Source organism: Zalophus californianus, chromosome 15 (genome assembly GCF_009762305.2).
Source record: "Zalophus californianus isolate mZalCal1 chromosome 15, mZalCal1.pri.v2, whole genome shotgun sequence".
Taxonomy (NCBI): Eukaryota; Metazoa; Chordata; class Mammalia; order Carnivora; family Otariidae; genus Zalophus; species Zalophus californianus.
The window spans coordinates 50,482,288-50,501,981 of record NC_045609.1 but is presented as its reverse complement, the minus strand read 5'-3'; the positions used below and the strand labels follow the sequence as shown (position 1 = coordinate 50,501,981).

General features: G+C 56.5%; 1 protein-coding gene across 2 annotated transcripts in view; it reads left to right on the top strand.

Moving 5' to 3' along the window:
* Nucleotides 1-19,694, top strand: part of RET (ret proto-oncogene) — a 53,941-nt gene that overhangs the window by 21,245 nt on the left and 13,002 nt on the right. The window contains exons 1-11 of one of the 2 annotated variants that reach the window (XM_027589384.2): nucleotides 2,107-2,186; nucleotides 4,702-4,968; nucleotides 6,738-7,025; nucleotides 9,240-9,484; nucleotides 10,670-10,865; nucleotides 11,504-11,703; nucleotides 13,766-14,024; nucleotides 14,773-14,898; nucleotides 15,450-15,560; nucleotides 16,096-16,218; nucleotides 17,091-17,347. In XM_027589384.2, the coding sequence (XP_027445185.1) occupies nucleotides 4,770-4,968; nucleotides 6,738-7,025; nucleotides 9,240-9,484; nucleotides 10,670-10,865; nucleotides 11,504-11,703; nucleotides 13,766-14,024; nucleotides 14,773-14,898; nucleotides 15,450-15,560; nucleotides 16,096-16,218; nucleotides 17,091-17,347 (2,004 nt within the window). In that variant the 5' untranslated portion in view covers nucleotides 2,107-2,186; nucleotides 4,702-4,769. Of the gene's footprint in view, nucleotides 1-2,106; nucleotides 2,187-4,701; nucleotides 4,969-6,737; nucleotides 7,026-9,239; nucleotides 9,485-10,669; nucleotides 10,866-11,503; nucleotides 11,704-13,765; nucleotides 14,025-14,772; nucleotides 14,899-15,449; nucleotides 15,561-16,095; nucleotides 16,219-17,090; nucleotides 17,348-19,694 lie in introns of those variants that run through there. The other variant, XM_027589376.2, reaches the window with a different exon arrangement.

Sequence of the window (19,694 nt, the reverse complement as noted above, 5' to 3'; positions counted from 1 at the left end):
AGAGGGGAGCCCAATTCTGGAGCTGCTCCTACCTACCCAGCAGGTGGGGTGCTGTGGGTAGAGTATCTCCCCCTGACAAGACCTGTCTTCTGCAGCCCCCAAGTGTCACCAGAGCCACCCCGAAAGTCCCTTCCCACAGTGGCTCCAAGAACAGCTAAGTTCTACTTGGTTCTACCCTGCTGACCAGGGCCAGGAATGTGTGTCCTGAGAGAAAGCGCCAGCAGAAGCAGTGTTGCTTCTCAGGATGTAAGCTCTGTTGACATGCAGCATCCCCTTGCTGGGCCTCTGGGGGCAAGAAGGCAGACCTCATCTCTCCGTGGAGGGGTCAAACACACCAAGGAAAGCTGGTGGCCTGGTGACACGGGCTCTGGAAGACATGGGCTGCCCTGGTCTGTGCCCAATCTCATGGACCCAGCAGTGTTCCTGCAGCTCCAGGAGTTGAGTCCCAACGGCAGCCTCTCAGATCATGAGTGATTGGCGCGTGCCCTTCTGCCAGGGTGCTGAGGAGGTTGGCAGCACTTGTCTTGGCTGAGCCCCCTTCTTAGCTGGTGTTGGTGTCACAGGCCCAGGCTGCCCCTGGCCACCACCCTGTGAGGCCCCTTGATGTTAGTCTCTCCTCCTTTTTGTGCCCAGAAATGCCAAGCTGCCCAGAGAGTTGGTGAGTCATCAGGACTGCCTTCCCCCTCGAGCCGGTATTCTTGACTTGCGGGAGCCTCAGTCACTGCTCAGGGCTTTGTGGGGGAACAAAGCATGTCCCAGCAGGCAGGGCTACCTCAGTGGGGGCCCAAGAGCATGGCAGCTGTAGGGGCCCCGGGAGGTGAGTGGGCTGGTGAAGGATGTGCCTCTCTGGAACCCTGCTTTACAAATTCCAGTTCTTTTGCTGTCTGTGTGTGCGCCGTTGAGCAAACAAATGACTTTCTTTCCGCCTCAGTGTCTCTGTTTGCAGAGCAGTGGTCCTGACGGTGCCTCTGTCTGGGGCTGTGGAGAGGATGAAAGGTCAGTGTGTGTGCGTGGGGGATTGGCCTTATGCTGTGCTGCCTCGCAGAGCCACCCAGCCGGGCTGTGCTCACCCCACACTCCACCTTTGAGAGGCGGCAGCACTGCAGGGGGCCAGCCCCTTCCGAAGATTGTGCGGTTAGGACAGGGTGGGGGTGGGGGAAGAGAGTCATGAGTCATTCTTCCTGTCCATGGGGCAGTGAGCATCGCCTTCCCTGGCAGCCCCCCACTCAGTCCCTCCCCCAGAGCTCTTGCTGGATGCTCTGACTTGTGGAGCCTTCGGGGAATGTTGGAAGACAAGGAAGCTGGGCCGCTGCTCGTGATTCAGGCCCTTGGTGGAGCCACAGTGCTGGGCCTGGCTCTCATCCCCCTTCTGAGCCTGCCGTCCAGGACGTGGCCGTGCTGAGATGCTGCCATGGTGGGTTGGGAGCCCCTGTAATAAAAGATGTCTGTGGGGGACCCTGGACGGCCCAGCTGAGGAGAGCAAGCCAGGAGTTACCCTGCCAGGCAGCACCGAGCAGGCTCTGGCACACTGTTGTTGGGGGGTGGCTGCCAAGCCCCATCTGGGACTCCCCTACCACTGTCCCCTCCCTGTAGGTGTCTCCTCACCCACAGGGAGCATTCCTCTCTTTGAGTCATGACTTGATGAGTTGGTAGGGTCCTCTTTGGGGCTCCACACTGTGGGGAGTGTGGGTGCCTCTCCTGGGACATGCAAGCCTCTGGAATGCATCCCAGGTGTGCAGGGACCCTCAGAGGACCTGTCAGCCATGGCCCATCACTCAGCTCAGCCCTGTGCTGGCGCCGTCAGCGGCCCTTCGACAGGGGCAGCAAGAGACCAGCCAGCCTTGTGGCCCTGTGGGGCCAGCACAGCCCTCTGAGCTGCACTCCTGTCCCTTGTAGCATCAGCTGCTAAATCCCAAGGGGGTCAGCCCTGAATGCATCTGAGAACCTATGTCCTCCTGGGCCAGCGGGGAGGGTGTGGGAAGAGAAGGGTGGCATTCAGGCAGCTCCTGCCCATGTGTCTGCAGGTGAGACCCCAGGGTGGGGGAGGCATGGTCTCGGCACTCCCACCCCAGAGTTCCCCAGTGTGACTTCATTGCATTCCATTAGCTCCCTCCCCCTTGAATGGCAGCCAGTGTGACACTTTGGAGTGGATCCTTCCCCCAAGAAACTTCAGCTCAGAGCACAAGGTAGGCTCCTTGGAGGTCCTGGCTTGCCCCTCCCTGAACTGCACCCACAGGGACTGAGTAATTCTAGGTCCCACTCCAGGGACACCTGTCCTCGGCAGGAGATTTCCAGAGGTCCGAAAGGCCACGTTATAAGTGTTGTCGTTCCTCCACCCACACCCCCACTTCCCTCCATCTCTGTGTTGAGTGCGGGGTGTGCAGGGCCAGGCCTTTGGCCCTGACCAAAGCATCTCTCTCCCTTCTCTCCCTCTCTCCCTCCCTTCTCTCTCTCTCTCTCTCTCTCTCTCCCCCTCCCTTCCTTCTCTCCCTCTCCCTCCCTCTCCCCCTTGCCCCTTCCCAGCCCAGGCCTGTCTGGCAGGGAGCAGACTGGGCCAAGCGCACGCTTCCCCCCCAAGCTGGCACTCACAGTCTGGCTGCCTTTTGAAGTCATCCTGGAAAATATTCCACAGTGCAGGCAGCCTTCCTGTTCGCTTACTGTTTTACCGCTTCGAGATCTAAAAAGGTCTTCCCTGTGGTCTCCCCCTGACTCTAGTTGGCACTTGTTTCCCATACCCAAACATGTCCTTGAGGACCGAGGCAGTGCCAGGGGTATCACCCCTCTGCTGGTGCAGCCTGGCCCGACTGCTCACCCCGACAGCTACGAAAAGAGTGGGGTCTAGGTGGAAACAAGCTGATTGAAAAGAGAAATTCCCTTCATGTGAGCGAATACATAGGTTCTAATGTTTGTGTTGTATGTTGGGTACTTTCTGTGCATTATAGAGTGTTGACAGGGTTTTAGTGGTTTTTCAAGCATCATTCGCCTATTTATCCAGCTTCTTGAAAATTCTTACTATTTTTTAAAACCTTTTATTATGAAAAATGTTGAACTTACACAAAGTCAGCAGAGTAGTGGGGCCATGGTCCACATCGTCTTCCTTGTGGCAATCAGAGCTCTATCCACAGTCCCTCAGTGATCGGGTTTTTAGGGAAAATTTACATAAGTTGAAATGCACAACTCTTATCTGTACATTGGCAGCAAATGTATGTGCCCGCATGACCCACACTGTTATCAGGATGTGGAATTTTTACATCCCCCAGAACATTCCTTCCTGTCCTTCCTAGTCTTTTGCCTCCTTCCACCCCTAACAGGTAGCAAATCTGCTTTCTGTTACCTAAAGTTAGTCTGGAATCATGCCATGTGTATTCTTTTTTGCCTGGCTTCTTCCACTTGTCATGATGCCTGTGAGATCCTTCCAGGTTGTCGTGTGTATCAATTGTCCATCCCTTTTTATTGCAGCATAAGATTGCATGGGGTGAAAACCACCCTTTGCTTATCCACTCACCCGTTGAAGGGCATCTGGGCTGTTTCCAGTTCTTGGCTGTGTGAATAACCCTGCCATTTGTGAATAGGTCATTTGATGGACATATGTGTTCCTCTCCTGGATACATTCAGTAGGATTTCTGGGTCAAATGGTCAGAGTATGTTTAAAGATTTGTTTCTCTTGGGGCACCTGGGTGGCTCAGTTGGTTAAGCGGCTGCCTTCGGCTCAGGTCATGTTCCCAGGGTCCTGGGATCGAGCCCCGCATCGGCCTCCCTGCTCAGCGGGAAGCCTGCTTCTCCCTCTCCCAGTCCCCCTGCTTGTGTTCCCTCTCTCGCTGTCTCTTTCTCTGTCAAATAAATAAATAAATAAACCTCCAATAAATAAATAAATAATAAATAAATAATAAATAATAAATAAATAAAGATTTGTTTCTCTTATAAAGCGCCCTGGTTCAGGGGCGCCTGGGTAGCCCAGTTGATTAAGCATCCAACTTTTGGTTTTGGCTCAGGTCATGATCTCGTGGGCTCCTCGTTCAGCGGGGAATCTGCTTGGAGATTCTCTCCCTCTGCCCCTCCCGCAACATGCACACTCTCTCTCAAATAAGTAAATCTTATGAATAAATCAATAAAGTGCCCTCCTTCATTTTTGGTGACTCTTGCCTGCCCTGCTTGCATGGTGTCATTGTGTACACTCGAAAACTCTGGATCCAGGTGATTTTCTGAGGAACCTGAGTGAACTCCCAGCTCTGTGTGGTTCACAGGCTTATCAAACTTGGGTAATTGAGGACGATTTTGCAGGTGTTTTATACTGCCTCCTCCTCTCTTTTCCTTTTCTGTTTTAAGGCAGTCCGTTTGCAGCTTGTTTTTAGATACACAGATAGGTGTGTGCTGTATCTTTTTAGGTCTACAAGTGAGAAAGCCCTACTCAGATCAGAATTTTATTGTTTCTTTATTTCTGTATGAAAGTCTTTAATCCTGTAAATTATGGAGGGTGAGATTTCTTTCTTACAATTTCAGAACAAGGAAATTGCATACAATTTTGCTTATAAACTATTACTCATGCTAGATTGGAATTTTAAGTTAGTAAATTTTGGGGTCCACAAAGAAGTTTTTATCAAAGTGTGAAATAAAGCTCCTGAAGAGTACTGGTCTACCTGGGAGGCCTGCTCATGACATCGTCATTCCTCCCTCGCTCACACACTTCCCTGCTTTCTGCAGCTCCACTGGGACTCTACTTCTCTAGGGATGCTTACTGGGAGAAACTGTATGTGGACCAGCCAGCTGGCATGCCCCTGCTCTACGTCCATGCCCTGCGGGACGTCCCCGAGGAGGTGCCCAGCTTCCGCCTGAGCCAGCACCTCTACGGCATCGCCTACCGTGCGAGGCTGCATGAGAACGACTGGATCCGCATCGAGGAGGACACAGGCCTTCTCTACCTTAACCGGAGCCTAGATCACAGCGCCTGGGAGAAGCTCAGCATCCGCAGTAAGGGAGCCGCCTAACCCCACCCGGTCTTCTCCTCCCACAGCCCACATCACACCCACAGTGAGGCTCAAGAGGGTGGTTCCTGGGCAATCCCTGCTGTGTAAGAGTGAAGGGTGAGGTGAGGCTGGCCTGCCTCTCTGTCCAGCCTGGCCAGGATACCAGGATGAGTTTGGGGGCCGCTGATGACCCTTGGGCCTTCTGAGTCTGTTAGGATTTTGGAGAACCCTTGGAAAGGATCGGGTGCTCTCTCCATGCTGGACTTAGATGCCTTTTCCATTTGGGTGTATAGGATTTGGGGTTACAAGAGAGGGCTTAAGAGGGGCTGGAACAATTGGAAAGTTTTGATTTAGCAAATGACCTGGAACTTTCTAGTGAAGTAGCAGTTCCACGGAAAGCTTGTCTTCCCATCAGCAACAAGCTGCCCTCGGTACCCAGTGGGAACTCAGGCCTGGTGCCAGGGAGGAAAGTAGCATGGAAGGAAGACCTGGCCAGCCTCCTCAGAGCAGGAGTCAGAGCAGAGAGAAGGCCACATGTGACCCTGATACTGGGGAGTGGAGCAGCTTTCTGCCTTGTGGCACAAAATGGTGATCGCATACCCAATAGCTCCCCACCTCCAAGCATCTCCTCCAAAGACATGGCCTCACTGCACCCTCACACTGGCCCTGAGCCCCCTCAAGAGGGCAAGAGACCTGTGGCATGCCTATGAATGCAGAGTGGGCCGTACTGCCCAGCAGGGGCAGAATGACTGCACCCCTGTCTGCCAAGGAAAGCCAAGGTCACATGACAGAGCCCGCCACCAGGGCACCCCCAGTTCTGGAGGTGGCATCTGAGATGGGTCTTGGTTCTGCTTGTACTTGGTTGCTGCCGCTTCCATCCCAAGCCCCTGTGGGGAACTTAAACTAGGTTTCCAGGGGTAGAGGCCAGAGTGGAATTTGCCGAGGGTCCACATTTCCCGGGAGGCCTGTTCTGTTCATGATTGCACCTGTTAAGTCCCGTCAGGAGAGAAACCACACAGTAACTGGAACAGGGCAGGTTCATCTAGAAAATGCTTAACTACAACCGGAGATTGAAGCACCAAAGGACAGGCTAGGAAGAAGCAAGAGAACTCTGAATATGGGAAGAGCAAATGTGGGGGAGCAACCACTATAGGGCTGAGAGAGAGGGCCCAGGAAGAGTCTCCATCACTCTCACAGAGATCCAGACCTTGTTGAAGAAAGCTTCCATGATGGAGTTTGCTGGAAATTCCCCCTCCAGGAGCTGGGGAAGTCTGTCCATTGGTGTGTCTCTGCAGAGGCATTCCAGGAGGACAGTCCCTCGGGAGGGTGAAGAGCCCCCACATGCAGCCAGCCTGGGGAAGTGCTCTACCTGCTGTTAGACCTGGGACTCAGGGCACCCCTCTGAGGGGGCAGTGATGTGCCAGAGGCTGGTGGGGAGAAATAGGGGGGACAATAGACCCCAGTGCTCAGTGCACCTGAGGCAGTGGTATTTGAGCTGAGACCTGAATGACACGAGGGATGGGCCTGTGAGGCACCCCCAGGCAGAGGGAGTAAAACCATGAGATCCTGAAGCAGAGACAGACCCCAGGTCTAGGGCAGTTCAGGGCAAGTGGAAGGTGGCTGGCCAGGGTCGAGAGCCCAGTGGAGCCCTGTGGACAACGGAGAGGACTGGGCTTTACACCAACCCTGGAGCTCCTGCCCCTTCGCCATTCCATTCCCCACCACCTGCGGGTGTGGCTGGTGCCCCACCAAGCCTGACTTCTCTCTTTGCAGACGGCGGCTTCCCTGTGCTCACCATCTACCTCCAGGTCTTCTTGTTGTCCGCGTCCCTGCGTGAGGGCGAGTGCCAGTGGCCAGGCTGTGCCCGGGTGTACTTCTCCTTCATCAACACTTCCTTCCCGGCTTGCGGTTCCCTCAAACCCCGGGAGCTCTGCTTTCCCGAAACAAGTGTCTCCTTCCGCATCAGAGAGAACAGGCCTCCTGGCACCTTCCACCAATTCCGGCTGCTGCCTGTGCAGTTCCTGTGCCCCAACATCAGCGTGTCCTACAGGCTCCTAGAAGGTGAGTGCTGGCTTCGTAGGGCCCCCCTCAGTGTCTGCTCGGTGCCAGGCACAGCCCTGCCAGCCCTTGACATGAGCCATCTGGCTTACTCGTCACCACCACACCATTCGTTCATTCAGTATTCCAGAAATACTTCTTGTGTGCTTGTCATGAACCAAATACAGTTCCAGGGGCTAAGGATGTGACCGTGAACTAAACAAGTCAAAATCCTGCCTGCCTGGAGCCTCCATTCCCCTGGGGTGGCCTCTGGAACTGCTGTTTGGGACGTAAAGCTCCAAGGATGTGGAGTGGTGGAGACTACAGGCTTCTATCTCATGGCTAGGGAGGGCGGTGCTGGAGCAGAGGTGGGAGGGCACCAGACAAGCTGGGCTAGCCCCTTTGAGAGCACTGCAGTGGGGCCCCTGGGTAGCTGGGTGGGGGGACCAGAGGCCCATGAGAACAGAGAAGTTCCTGAGAGTTTCTCCTTGAGGGACTGGGGAGTCATGGAAGGCTTGTAGGGGGTGGCATTGACAAGCCTTGACTTACCTTTAAAGGATTATTCTGGCTGCTGTGCTAGGAATGATCCGGTACAGGGCAGCGTGGGGTAGAAGCAAGGAAACAGGAGGCTACCTGAGAAATCCCTGAGCAGCAGGATGGAAACTGGAAGAAGGGTGGAAGCCACAAGGCAGCGCGGAGCAGGTGGCTTCCAGGCATGTTTTGAAGGAAGATCCAGCAGGATTTCTTGATGAGTTGGCCATGGGTGTTGAGGGAAAGAGGGAGCCAGCTTGGTTCTAGGATTCTGCTTGAGCAGCTGCAAGGGCAGCCGACCGAGCCACAAGATGGCCCTGGGGAGGCTGGCCAAGGGGGGACCAGGAGGTGAATCCCAGTGGAAGTGAGAGAAGGCACCCGAGCAGACTGATGACAGGAGGCACCACTGAAATATTTAAAAGCAAGGAACTGGGACACAGAAGGTAGACTGCTGTGGAACCTGGATTCGCACCAGGTTTATCGCACACACGTGGTAATGATGTTAAAGAAAATCTCAGTAAAGAAAAGGAGACATCCACTCCCCCAGGATCCTTACCTTTGCCCTGCAGCAGGGATAAATGTCTTTGTGCAAGATTGTCAGCCAAACATCAGGTCTAGAAAGCTGCCCTTCCTCGTGAAGATTGAGTAATTAAATTTTGTTGAGCATGTTTTTGTAACCATAAACAACAGAGAGAAACATTATATGATAAGCATTTCCCACGTGTAATGTAATACGTGGCGCTGATGTGAGGGACCGAGGGACGTTCTCTTTCCTGCTGGGTGGAACTGACGTAACCTCTGTGGTTGGCTGTGGGGGTGGTCAGTGTTGACCCTCAAGCCATCAGCATTTCCCCCTTCTCTGAGTTATTCCTAGAAGATGAATTTCAGAACAGGCTTGCTTTGAAGAGTGTGCTATCCTGACTGGTCCTCCTCTCACCAGGTTGTGGGAAGATATACGAGTCACTGACCATACAGTAGGGCCTGGTGGGGAGCTAGCATGTTAGCCTTCATCTAGCCCGTCCCCTGGTGAGGAAACAGAGGCAGAGAGAGGCGGAACAACCAATCTGGGGTCACACAGCCAGGGGGTATAAAGCGGGCATGCAAAAAAGGCAGTTGGAAATATTTGTGTGTTAACTTCAAATCACACACTAAATGTCCACCATGTTTGTTTTCATATGGTGGAATAGTGGCTTTATTTCTCACATTCTCTAAAACGAGCACGTATTATTTCCATAATTTTAAAATTGCATAACTATTTTTTTCAAAAGCCAGCCAATGCTGGGAGCTGGATCTCTGGGCCTACAGCCTGGTTGAGCTGGTGTCCCCCACACTCCCATCCCCATCAGGGGAGGCAAGGTTGGGGAAGTGATGTGAGCAGCCCTCCCTAGGTCATCAGGGTGAAGACCTGATGCAGGCCTTCTGGTTCCCCGAGCTTCCCCATCAGCCCGAGTGAAACTGGCAGGCCCAGGAAAGCTCATTAGTGCACAGTCATCACTGCCAACCAGTGCTTGGAGCTCTGTGCCCCACCCCCCTCCAGTCTGGAGCCAGGGAGGAAGAGCTCAGGGCAGGGCCAGCATGCGCCCCAACTCTGACCCACAGAGGCCACCCTCCCCTGCAGCGTCTCCTGGCGGGCCCCTGAAAAAGGCAGTTCACCCTGCTCCCTGCCCCGGGAGTCATGTTGGGGTTCCTGGTCTGCTTGGTGTGTAGGTGAGAATCTGCCCTTCCGTTGCGCCCCGGACAGCCTGGAGGTGAGCACACGCTGGGCCCTGGACCGCGAGCTGCGGGAAAAGTATGAGCTGGTGGCCGCGTGCACGGTGCGCGTCGGTGCGCGCAAAGAGGAGGTGGTGATGGTGCCCTTCCCCGTGACCGTGTACGATGAGGACGACTCGGCGCCCACCTTCCTTGGGGGCTTCGACACCGCCAGCGCTGTGGTGGAGTTCAAGAGGAAGGAGGTGCCTATCTGCCACCACTGTGCTTGTCTGTTGTCTGTCGTCCATCTGTTGGGTGTCTGCCACTCCGTCCACCATTTATTCTTGGTCTGTTGAGCTGTCCGTCTAGCCATCCAGCCCTGTGGCTGAGCATCCCTCCAGCCATTTGTCTTTCATTTGTTCGCCCAGCTGTGTGTTGGGGCTTTCTGCGTGTCTCGAGGGGAGGAGGAGAGGGGAGGTCAGCCCAGCGGGCCCCCGACGAGTGTCCAGGGACCCCGGGTGCCTAGCATGAGTCTGACCAGGCTGGCAAGGCCAAGGGCGCGCATCGGAGAGGGGGAGAGGACAGCTGCCAGGAGGGCAGCCCCTTCCACCTCTGTCAGCCCTCACTGGAGGGTCAGAGAGACTCCTGGAGGGTAGCCCAGCAGTGCCGCAAGACCGGGAGTGGCTCCGGCTGGGATCTCCCAGCACGGCCCCGCCCACCTCGGCCCGCCCCGGCTCCGGTCCGGCAGGTGGAGCGTGACTGCCACCTGCTGGGCCGTAGGCCGTCCTGCAGCCCGCTGGCCAGGGGCGCAACGGGAGACGTGTGATTGGGTCTCTGGGCAACCCAGGTGCTGGTTTGGTGGATGGGCGGTCAGGAGGAAAGCACATCTTATTGGTAAAGATCGCATAAGCTTGAAGGGCTGCCTTGGGGTGACAACAAGGAGTCTGGTTAGCAGCGAAAGCAAAGATGTCCTGTGACTGCTCAGAACTTTCCTCGTGATCCCCTCCAGCCTGGTATATAGAAGGTGTTTGGAGGAGAATGTTCTGGCGTACACCTGGGCGGACTTGGATCTGGCTTTGTCATCTATCGCTATGTGACAGGGAGCTAACTCCACCCTGTGGGGCCCAGCTTGCTGTTGTCTGTGGGACCTGGTGAAGTCTATCAGTGGAGCACCTGGGCATCTGCTTTAATCCATTCTTATGGGAAGTCTGTAGAAGTCTATCATACCTGTTGCACAGGTGAGGCACAGTGGCCAGGGAGGGTGACTGGGCTAGACTGGCAAGGGACCCCATGGGAACTCTAACACAGGTCAGTCTGCCCCTAGAGCCCACTCTGACTGCACACACTTGGTCCACCTGTGGGGCATGTGCCCTCCGGAGGTCTCAGCCTGCAGGGTCTCTGAGGGGTCCCTCTCACCAGCTCTGACTAACGCCCATTGTTTTCCACAGGGCACTGTGGTGGCCACAATACGTGTCTTCGACGCAGATGTGGTGCCAGCATCTGGGGAGCTGCTGAGGCGATACACAAGCACACTACTCCCTGGGGATGCCTGGGCCCTCCAGACATTCCGTGTCGAGCACTCACCCAACGAGACCTTGACCCAGGCCAACGGCAGCTTTGTGCGGGCAACTGTGCATGACTACAGTAAGAGGGGCCAGGCATGGCCTGGCTGGGCCCCCCAGGGAACCGGCAGCCCACTCTTCTCCAGCCACCCTACACACACACACACACACACACACACACACACACACACACACACACACACACTCTGTATGCATACCACATACCACACATGTATACACAACACACACAGACATCCCACCCCCACGCACACACACACGCACACACTCTGTATGCATACCACATACCACACGTGTATATACAACACACACAGACATCCCACCCCACACACATACATACACACACTCTATATGCATACCACATACCACACGTGTATACACAACACACACAGACATCCCACCCCACACACAGACATCCCACCCCCCCACACACACACACCACCATACATACAGGTGACCTCCCCGCTGAGAAGGCTTCTCTCGGCGTCCAGCTCAGCACAACGGCCAACATTTAAACAGTGGTTCCAACGTAGCCCCACCTGCCAAGTCTGTGATCCACAGAGCACACATGTGAAAACTATGTTTGCACACATGTGTGTATGTGCCAGGCGTGTGGCTAGGAGGAGGCGTGCAGTGGCGTGGGACAGCAATGGTCCCAGGCCCGAAGCAACAAGGCAGTCATCACTGTGCCTCCACCCACAGGGCTGGTTCTCAACCGGAGCCTCCCCATCTCGGAGAGCCGCTCACTGCAGCTGGCCGTGCTGGTCAATGACTCGGACTTCCAGGGCCCGGGGGAGGGCATCCTCCGCCTCCACTTCAACGTGACGGTGCTGCCTGTCAGCCTGCACTTACCCAGCGCCTACTCCTTCACTGTGAGCAGGCGGGCCCGCCGCTTCGCCCAGGTGAGCCCACAGCCCGATGCCTGCCCAGGGAGGGGCATGGAGGGGTGGAGGACCCCCAGGGTGGGACACTGTTTAACAGATTGCAAGCAGGGCTGGGGGTGAGAGACACTCCTTCTGGCCTAACCAGTACACAGAGTGGCCCGGGGAGGCCACGGGCACAGGGCCAGGGAAGCTGGGGCCATGGCGAAGTTGGCAGAGTCATGGGCAGGGTTGGTGGGCACCATGGGCCTCTTTTTTGCCCTCTCTGTTCTTGGTCTCTTTAAAGCCTGTTTTGTCCTAACATGACAGCAATGCCAGCTGAATCTACATATGGCGACTTAGAAAGATGTTTCTGGTGGATTATTAAGTGAAAAGTGGTTTGTAAAAATATTGGCCTCACATGGCTCCTTATGTTCCAAAAACAAATTTTCATTGATTGAATTTGCCAGTACGTAAATGCAGGCAGCGGTTAACAGTGGTGCCCTCTGCAGGGAAAGGTGGGGAACGCTTCCTCTTTGCCTTTTGCAAGTGCGTTTATTAGAGCTTATCTTGCCTTTGTTATTGGAAAATAAGTTAGAAGTGGAAAAAACGTGAAGTATCCATTAAGGAAGAGGAAGGGCAGAGAGGACTGACCCCTTCTCGCCATATCAACTAGTGCTTGGCATTTTGGTACAGCTTTTTCTAGAACGTTTCTCTTAAGGACGTCTGGAATTTTACTTGCAATTGCAGCATGCATATGACTTCACATACTGCTCCTTCCTAATGGAGCAGCTTCAGATACATCCTCTTCAGAAAGTCATGCTTAGGGCCATCTCCAGTTGTCCCAGTTTCTGTGGTTGGTTCCCATGCCCCCTCTACTCCTGACAGCCACCCAGGTCCTGCACACAAAAGACCCCACCCATGGACATATCCAAGCTCCTGATCTGCCACCCATGGCCTTTCATGGAGGCAGAGGTCCAGGATGGTGGGAGGTGAGAAGGCAGAGGGGCCCAAAGGGTGTCTGAGGGGATATCGAATGGGAGCAAGCACTGCAGGAGATGTGTCACCTGTACTCAAAAGATCACAGGTACCTGAGTCCCAATCCAGCCTCAAACTGAGCTGTGATCTTTCACCCCCACTCCCCAGTCTTTATGATTGTAAATTGAGGATAGTGACCTTGGGCAATTTGGAGGACCCTACGGGAGAGTGGAAGCGAGCATGCTTTATATGGGGATGTGCTGGGACATCCGGGAGGTGGTTTGGTTGCGATGTCAGGCCCGGGTGTGGAGGAGCCTGGCTCTGCCCTGGGCCTGAGCAAGCCTGAGCAAGGACCTGCTAAGTGGCTGCAGGCAGGGCCTCGCCCTGCCCCACCCCTGCCCTCTGCCCCAACTTGACTAGTCAGATTTTCTGGTTTTAAGCCACTGAAACTCTCATTCTAATTCATATGGCTGAAGGATAAAAAGGAGAGTTCTAGCTGCCCAGCTCTGGGCCCCAGCAGTGGCACTGCCAGCCTAGCATCCTCTTTCCCAGGGCTTCCAGCCGGAGTCCCAGGAAGGCCCCTTGGGGCTCGGGTAGGACAGGCAGCAATGCTGCATGAATCCTGTGGCCCCAGTGCAATGCTCTGACTGCCCGGGCAGGTGACCTGGGCAGGGGGTGGAGCACCCCAGCCACATGCACTGAGGATGGCAGTTGGTGGTCCCCAGAACAAAACTGGCCTGGCCAGAAGAAGCGAGGGAGGTGAGGAGGAGGGACCCAATCAGCCTTCGTGCCTAAACGAGTGAGTGAGTAAAGAATGAGCTGGGAGCACGGGCACCTCTCGAGGCAGTCACTAAACCAAACCTCAGTGCCCTGTGTTCTTTCGCCTCTGGCTCCCAGGAGCAGGGGTGGGTGGTGGTGTGATGGGCAGGGCAGGGCCAGGCAGGTGGATGGGTCTGCAGGTTCCAGGGACGTGGAAGATGGGAACTTGGCGGGAGGGGGTATCTGTCATCCCTGGACCCAGTAGGGGACAGTTCCAGGACTTGGGCTGCCCAGAAGCCCCCCGCCCAGCCACCATCACAGGCCGGTGCACCACCCGGCTGAGGCATCCCCTGTGCCCCGTGCCTAGATTGGGAAAGTCTGTGTGGACAACTGCCAGGAGTTCAGCGGCATCCACGTGCAGTACAAGCTGCAGCTGTCCAGCACCAACTGCAGTGTCCTGGGGGTGGTCACCTCAGCCGAGGACACCACGGGGACCCTGTTCGTGAATGACACAGAAGCCCTGCAGCGGCTCGATTGTTCTCAACTCCAGTACACAGTGGTGGCCGCCGACCGGCCAACCCGCAGACAGACCCAGGCCCCACTGGTCGTCACCGTGGAGGGGACGTGTGAGTGCCAGGGCCCCGTGGAGGGTCGGGACAGGCAGGGTGTGGCAGAGCCATGGGCTTCCCCCACACAGAAGGGGCCCGGGCCTGCTCCCCTTCACCTAATGGCAGTGTCCCTGAGCCTGAGTCTCCTTCCCTATCAAATGAGAATCGCAGTGCACCCTGCGGAGCTGGGCTGGGAGGGTGACAAGGAGAAAGAATAAAACAGCATAGCCCAGAGTGACCGCATAACATATGGTCACTACTCCCTGTCACCACTGCCGATGCGTTCTGTACATGCGCTTGCTTTAGAGCTGCCAGAGAAAATACAAGACCCTGGTTAAATTTAAACTTCAGGTAAGCAACAAGCAATTTTTTGGTGTAAGTATGTCCCTTTGCAGAGTCTCTTAGAAGACAAACTTCCAGGTACGTCCATGCAATGTTAGGGACACAGTTACACAAAGCAAGGGCCAGTGTTTATCCGAAATACAGGTTTAACTGGGCATATGTGTTTTGGGCTGAGTCTAGCCATTAGCCTCCTCACATCCTCCCTCCATACTTAGCCCAGCCCAATAACTGCCCCCCCCCCTTGCCGTGACTGTGGTGACAGCCCTCTTCCTCAGTGGGCCCCATCACCGCCCTGTGCCCTGGTGCTAAGGCAGGGCACACCTCCCCATGAGAGGAACCTGGCCAGTGCTTCCCTCTGCCCCTGGATGCCGGCTGGACACTGGGTCCAGGCCAGCCCCCATGACCAGCTTTCTGCCACCTGCAGATGTGGCTGAGGAGCCAGGCTGCCCCCTGTCCTGTGCAGTCAGCAAGAGGAGGCCTGAGTGTGAGGAGTGCGGCGGCCTGGGCTCTCTGACGGGCAGGTGCGAGTGGAGACAGGGAGATGGCAAAGGTAGGCCCCACGCAGAGCCAGGGACCTGCGACCAGGAGGTCAAGAGGGGTAATGGTGGCTGAGTGGAAACGGGGTCCGTGTGGGCCCTGCCAGCCACTGTGATGGCCCTCCCCTCTCCGCATCTATTGCCCAGAATCCGGTCCACATTTGTAGTGTCTGATGTCGGGAGAGGGTGAGCGTGGATGCAGAGTAGGCACAGCACGAGGGCATTCAGGCTCCTCATCACTGTGGGGCCACAGGTCCCTTTGGGTTTGGGAAGATCTGGGCCAAAGCTGGGATGTGCAGGGGACAGAGAGGCTCTACCTGGGAGGTTGCAGGCCAGGGCATGTGGCCCCAGACATTAGGGTTGGGGCGTAGACAGCAGCCAAGTCCACGCTGTGCCCACCACCACAAAGATCCCACTCACAGATTCTCTGCTTGGGCCTCAGTTTGCTCCTCGGGAGGGGACAGGGTTGGCTGGGGAGGCCCTGGGGTGCCATCCTTCTGGCTCTGGCAGTCTGACCAGGGCGGGTACTCCCACATGGTGGTGACCGGCCCACTGTGTGTTATAGGGATCACCAGGAACTTCTCCACCTGCTCCCCCAGCATCAAGACCTGCCCCGATGGCCACTGTGATGCTGTGGAGAGCAGAAATGTCAACATCTGCCCCCAGGACTGCCTCCGTAAGCAACCACTGGGCCTGCAAGTTCAAGGGCCTGGTGTGGGTAGGGGTAGCCAGCGGGAGAGGCTTGGACTCCCACCTGCATTTCAGCCAAACCAGCCTCATTCCTGAGTTTTATGTGCCGAGACTTTTTCTAACATTTCCTTTGAACAAAGGGCTCTGCCCTGTCAAGACTCTGGAGCCTGGTGCCCTGACCCACTCTCCAGTGTCTCCCTGGCCACGGTACAGCTCCCGACCCCTGATTCTTGTGGCTCCCTGCTGCCCCTTCTCTGCTCTGTGAAGTAACCATGTGTGGACCTCAGCGAGGGTCCTGGGCAGCCTGTGGGTTCCTCCTCCTACCTGCTGGGGTCAGGGAACTGGATTGCGGGCAGACTGTGCTGATTCCTACCCAGGTGACCCAGATTTCAGAGCTCACTGCCCTCCCTGGGCCTGAGCATGCTGACATTGTGTGGGGAGGGACCTCTCATGCTTCTGCCTGGGTGGTCCTGGTTTGTGTGGTCACACCAGGAGGCTTAGTGGGCTGCATCTGTCACCAGGGGGCGGCAGCATCATTGGTGGGCACGAGCCAGGGGACCGCTGGGGGATAAAAGCTGGCTTTGGTATCTGCAACTGTTTCCCCGAAGAGAAGAAGTGCTTCTGTGAGCCTGAAGACAACCAGGGTGAGTGGGTAGAGGGCACTGCTGGGGTCACATGCAGGGCAGGGCTCCTCACACCTCCCTGAGCCCCAGTGAGCCAGGGAGGAAAATTGTAGGAAGGCTGGTAAAACCCGGGAGACCCTCGTCCTTCTCTCTGGGCCTCGGTTCCCCAATCTGTGCAGACAGGTCTAGGTCAGGGCCTCTACAGAGTGACTTCCAGCCCAGAGTTCTATGGGAAAGATTGGGCTGGAAATTTCTTTCACCAAATAACTCAGCATCTACTCAGATGGTCCTTGGGCAGGGTCTTCTCTGGGCCCATGGCATCGTCTGGCCGGAACCCCGCCCTCCCAGCCAGAGCCTGCAGGTATGCCTTCTGGGCCAGCAGGTGCCGTGGGTGGCCTGGGCCTGAGCACCCGGGGAGATTTCCTGCCTGAGCCCAAGGACAGTTTTCTTGCTCTTGAGTTGTTGCTGCATGATGCTAGATCGGGAGCCACTTTCCTTCCGTCTCCTGGTTTTATAAAGAAAATACGACATCAGGCACATGGAAGAGGGACTCCGCCTCCCCACCAGCGCTCCAGGGCCCACCGGCTTCGGTGCAGCCTTCCACACCTTCCTCCTGGTGTGGCGCATATGCTGCCTCTGCCCTGTGACCTCGGGCAGGCTGCTCAAACTCCCTGGGCCTCTTGGCCCTTCTGTAGGAGGGTGACAACCGTCTCCATAGGGAAAACGTACGGCACAGTGCCTGCCGAGCGGCGGGTGCCGTGTGAGCGTCTGTGTTGCCCTCGCATGCTGGTTCCAGCAGCACTTGCCGGCGGCTCCGGCTGCCAGGCAGCCCTCCAGCGGTGGGCACCGGGCCCTCCTGGCGCGCCGTTCCTCATGGCCACCCCTGCCCGCAGACCCGCTGTGCGATGAGCTCTGCCGCACGGTGATCGCGGCGGCCGTGCTCTTCTCCTTCATTGTCTCCATGCTGCTCTCCACCTTCTGCATCCACCGCTACCACAAGAATGCCCACAAGCCGCCCGTCGCCTCCGCCGAGATGACCTTCCGCCGGCCAGCCCAGGCCTTCCCAGTCAGCTACTCTTCGTCGGGCGCCCGCCGGCCCTCCTTGGACTCCATGGAGAACCAGGTGTCTGTGGACGCCTTCAAGATCCCGGTGAGGCTCAGAGCAGGGCCTCGGCCTGAGAGGCCGCCATCCTGGAGGCCCTGCAGGGGGCACTGGCCTCGGGCCTGGGGAAGCAGGGAGGTGTGGGGAAGGGCACACGGGGCTCCCTGGTGCCAAGTGTCCTGTAGCTCACAAGCAGCTAATGCATCCTCGCCCACCAGGAAGATGCCATGAGCAACCCCGAGTTTTCGCGGAGCTGCCTTCCAGGGAGGGCAGGCGGGTGGAGGGCTGCAGAGGGCATGGGGCAGTTGAGCAGAGTAGAGAGTGCTAGGTGCTAATTTAGGTGGACTGAGATTTGGGAGGGTGGGCCACGCCATACCTGATAGGGAACTGTCCTGCAGATGCCCCAAGGATGGGGGGGGTGGAGAGGCCCTGAGGAAGACTGTGGATTTTATTCTCAGAGGGTGGGGCACTGGGGTTTGGGGATTCAGTGGAAGAGGCCCATATTTGGCCTTCATTTCTGCAGGCTGCTCTACTGGGGAGTCTATGGTGTGGGTGCAAAAGTGGGAGCCCTGTGATGAAGCACTCTCCTCGTCCAGGCAAAAGATGGCAACAGGCAGGGCCTGGGCCAGGGTGGCAGCAGTGGGGAGGGGAGTTCATTTGGGGAGTGGAGAAAGGGCCACCGTGGGGCCTCTGAGCCGGCTGTGGCAGAGGCAGGCCCCAGGACTCTGTAAGCAGTGGGCTGATAGAGCGTGCTGGCCAGAGCCAGCGGGCTTCCAATCCCCCTTCTCCGTGGGAGGACCTGGGCCTGCAGTTACTGTGTGCTCCTTAGAGCCTCCATCCTGCCTAGGCCTCCCCTCAGCCTGCGGTGCTTCTTCTGTGTCCCTGCTGGCAACTGCTAAGGAGCTGGAAGCCAGATTCTAAGAGGGACTGAGGAGAGGTGTGTGTGAACAGAAGCTCCACCTCCAAGGCCTGGCAGGGAACATCGCCCCTTGACAGGGACCTCCAAGCAGAAAGCTCAGGAGTCACCAGGCCTTTGGCAGTACCCAACCAGGGCTGGGAGGTGGCCATGGTTTGTAGGAGGAGCCACCCAAGGGTACTCACCCCTTAGTATGGGTCTGGGCCATGGGAGCCATTCTCACATGTGGTAGACACCGCAGCCTCTATCCTAGATTTCCTAGCTCCAGTCGCTCAGCAGATGGGGTCTATGACCCCTGTCCTGGGAAGCATCTCAGCCTCCACAGGAGGCCTCTGGGATGAGCCATTTGATTCCTTTATAAATGCAGGCAGTCTACGGAGAGGTCACAAGAAGGGCAGTGCTGGTGGGTGCTCGAACAAGTGGACACACACCACCCTCAGCCTACGTCAGCTTGGGCCTGCAGCACGGAGAAGCCAGAACCCAGCCTAAGGCCCAAGGGCTACATTGACCAGCTCTGAGGGCACATTACTCAACTGCTTGACCTTAGTTGTCTCTTATATAAAGTAGAATTTTTAATGTCTTTTAAGAAGATCAAATCAGTGCTCTCCGCACAGATTTAGTGCAGTTTCCATGTGCAGTGAATGCTTATCCAGTGCAGTGTGGAGGTAAGGACACCAGGGTAACAATGATGATGTTGTCAACTCTGTCCCTGACTGTGGGTTCCTGGGGAACCTGAGCTGACACCAGGATGCCCAGGAGCTAGCCAGCAGGAGCCTGAGACACGGTGCTGAGAGGAGGCCGCCTCTGCCCACAAGGAGCGCACTCACACACACCTATACCTGGGTGTTCAAAGCATGGCTTTGCTTGGCAGGACAGTAGGCCCAGTGGTGTCATCTGTGTGGGTCAGGCGAGTCTGGCAGGGTGCATCATAGCAGCACCCCCAGGCCACACCCACATCCAGCTGCAGGGAGACTTGGGGCAATGGACGCCCAGTGCTGGCACAGGAGGGGAGGTTCCAGCATCCCCAGGACAGGCTTTGGCATCCCCAGTCAGAGTTCAAGGATGTGAGGCCAGGCTGGGGTCTGGGAAGCTGTCCCAGAGTCATCTTGAGTGGGATTTCAGTGGGAAGGCAGGGTGGGTAGAGGGAAGAAGCCACATCCATGTGAGCACCCCCTGGGTGCTAAGTAAGCCCTGAACTTCTTGTTTGAGAGACAAGAACGTGGGTCAGGGAAGGCTGAGGCCATGTTCGGGTAGACCGGGGACAAGCAAGGGTTCAGGCATCCAGAGTCCAGGCCATTCTGGGCCAACAGCTATCTTCCCATAAGGTGTGAGGTCCTGCCCTTGGTGCAGGGGGATGACCAGCGCCCGCTGGGTTACGTGGCAGTGGTTTGCACACTGGAGCTTGTCTGCTGGGGGCTCATTTATGGGCCTTGTCTTCTTTTCCTCTTATCCTCACCAACTTTCTCCCTTTTCCTCTTC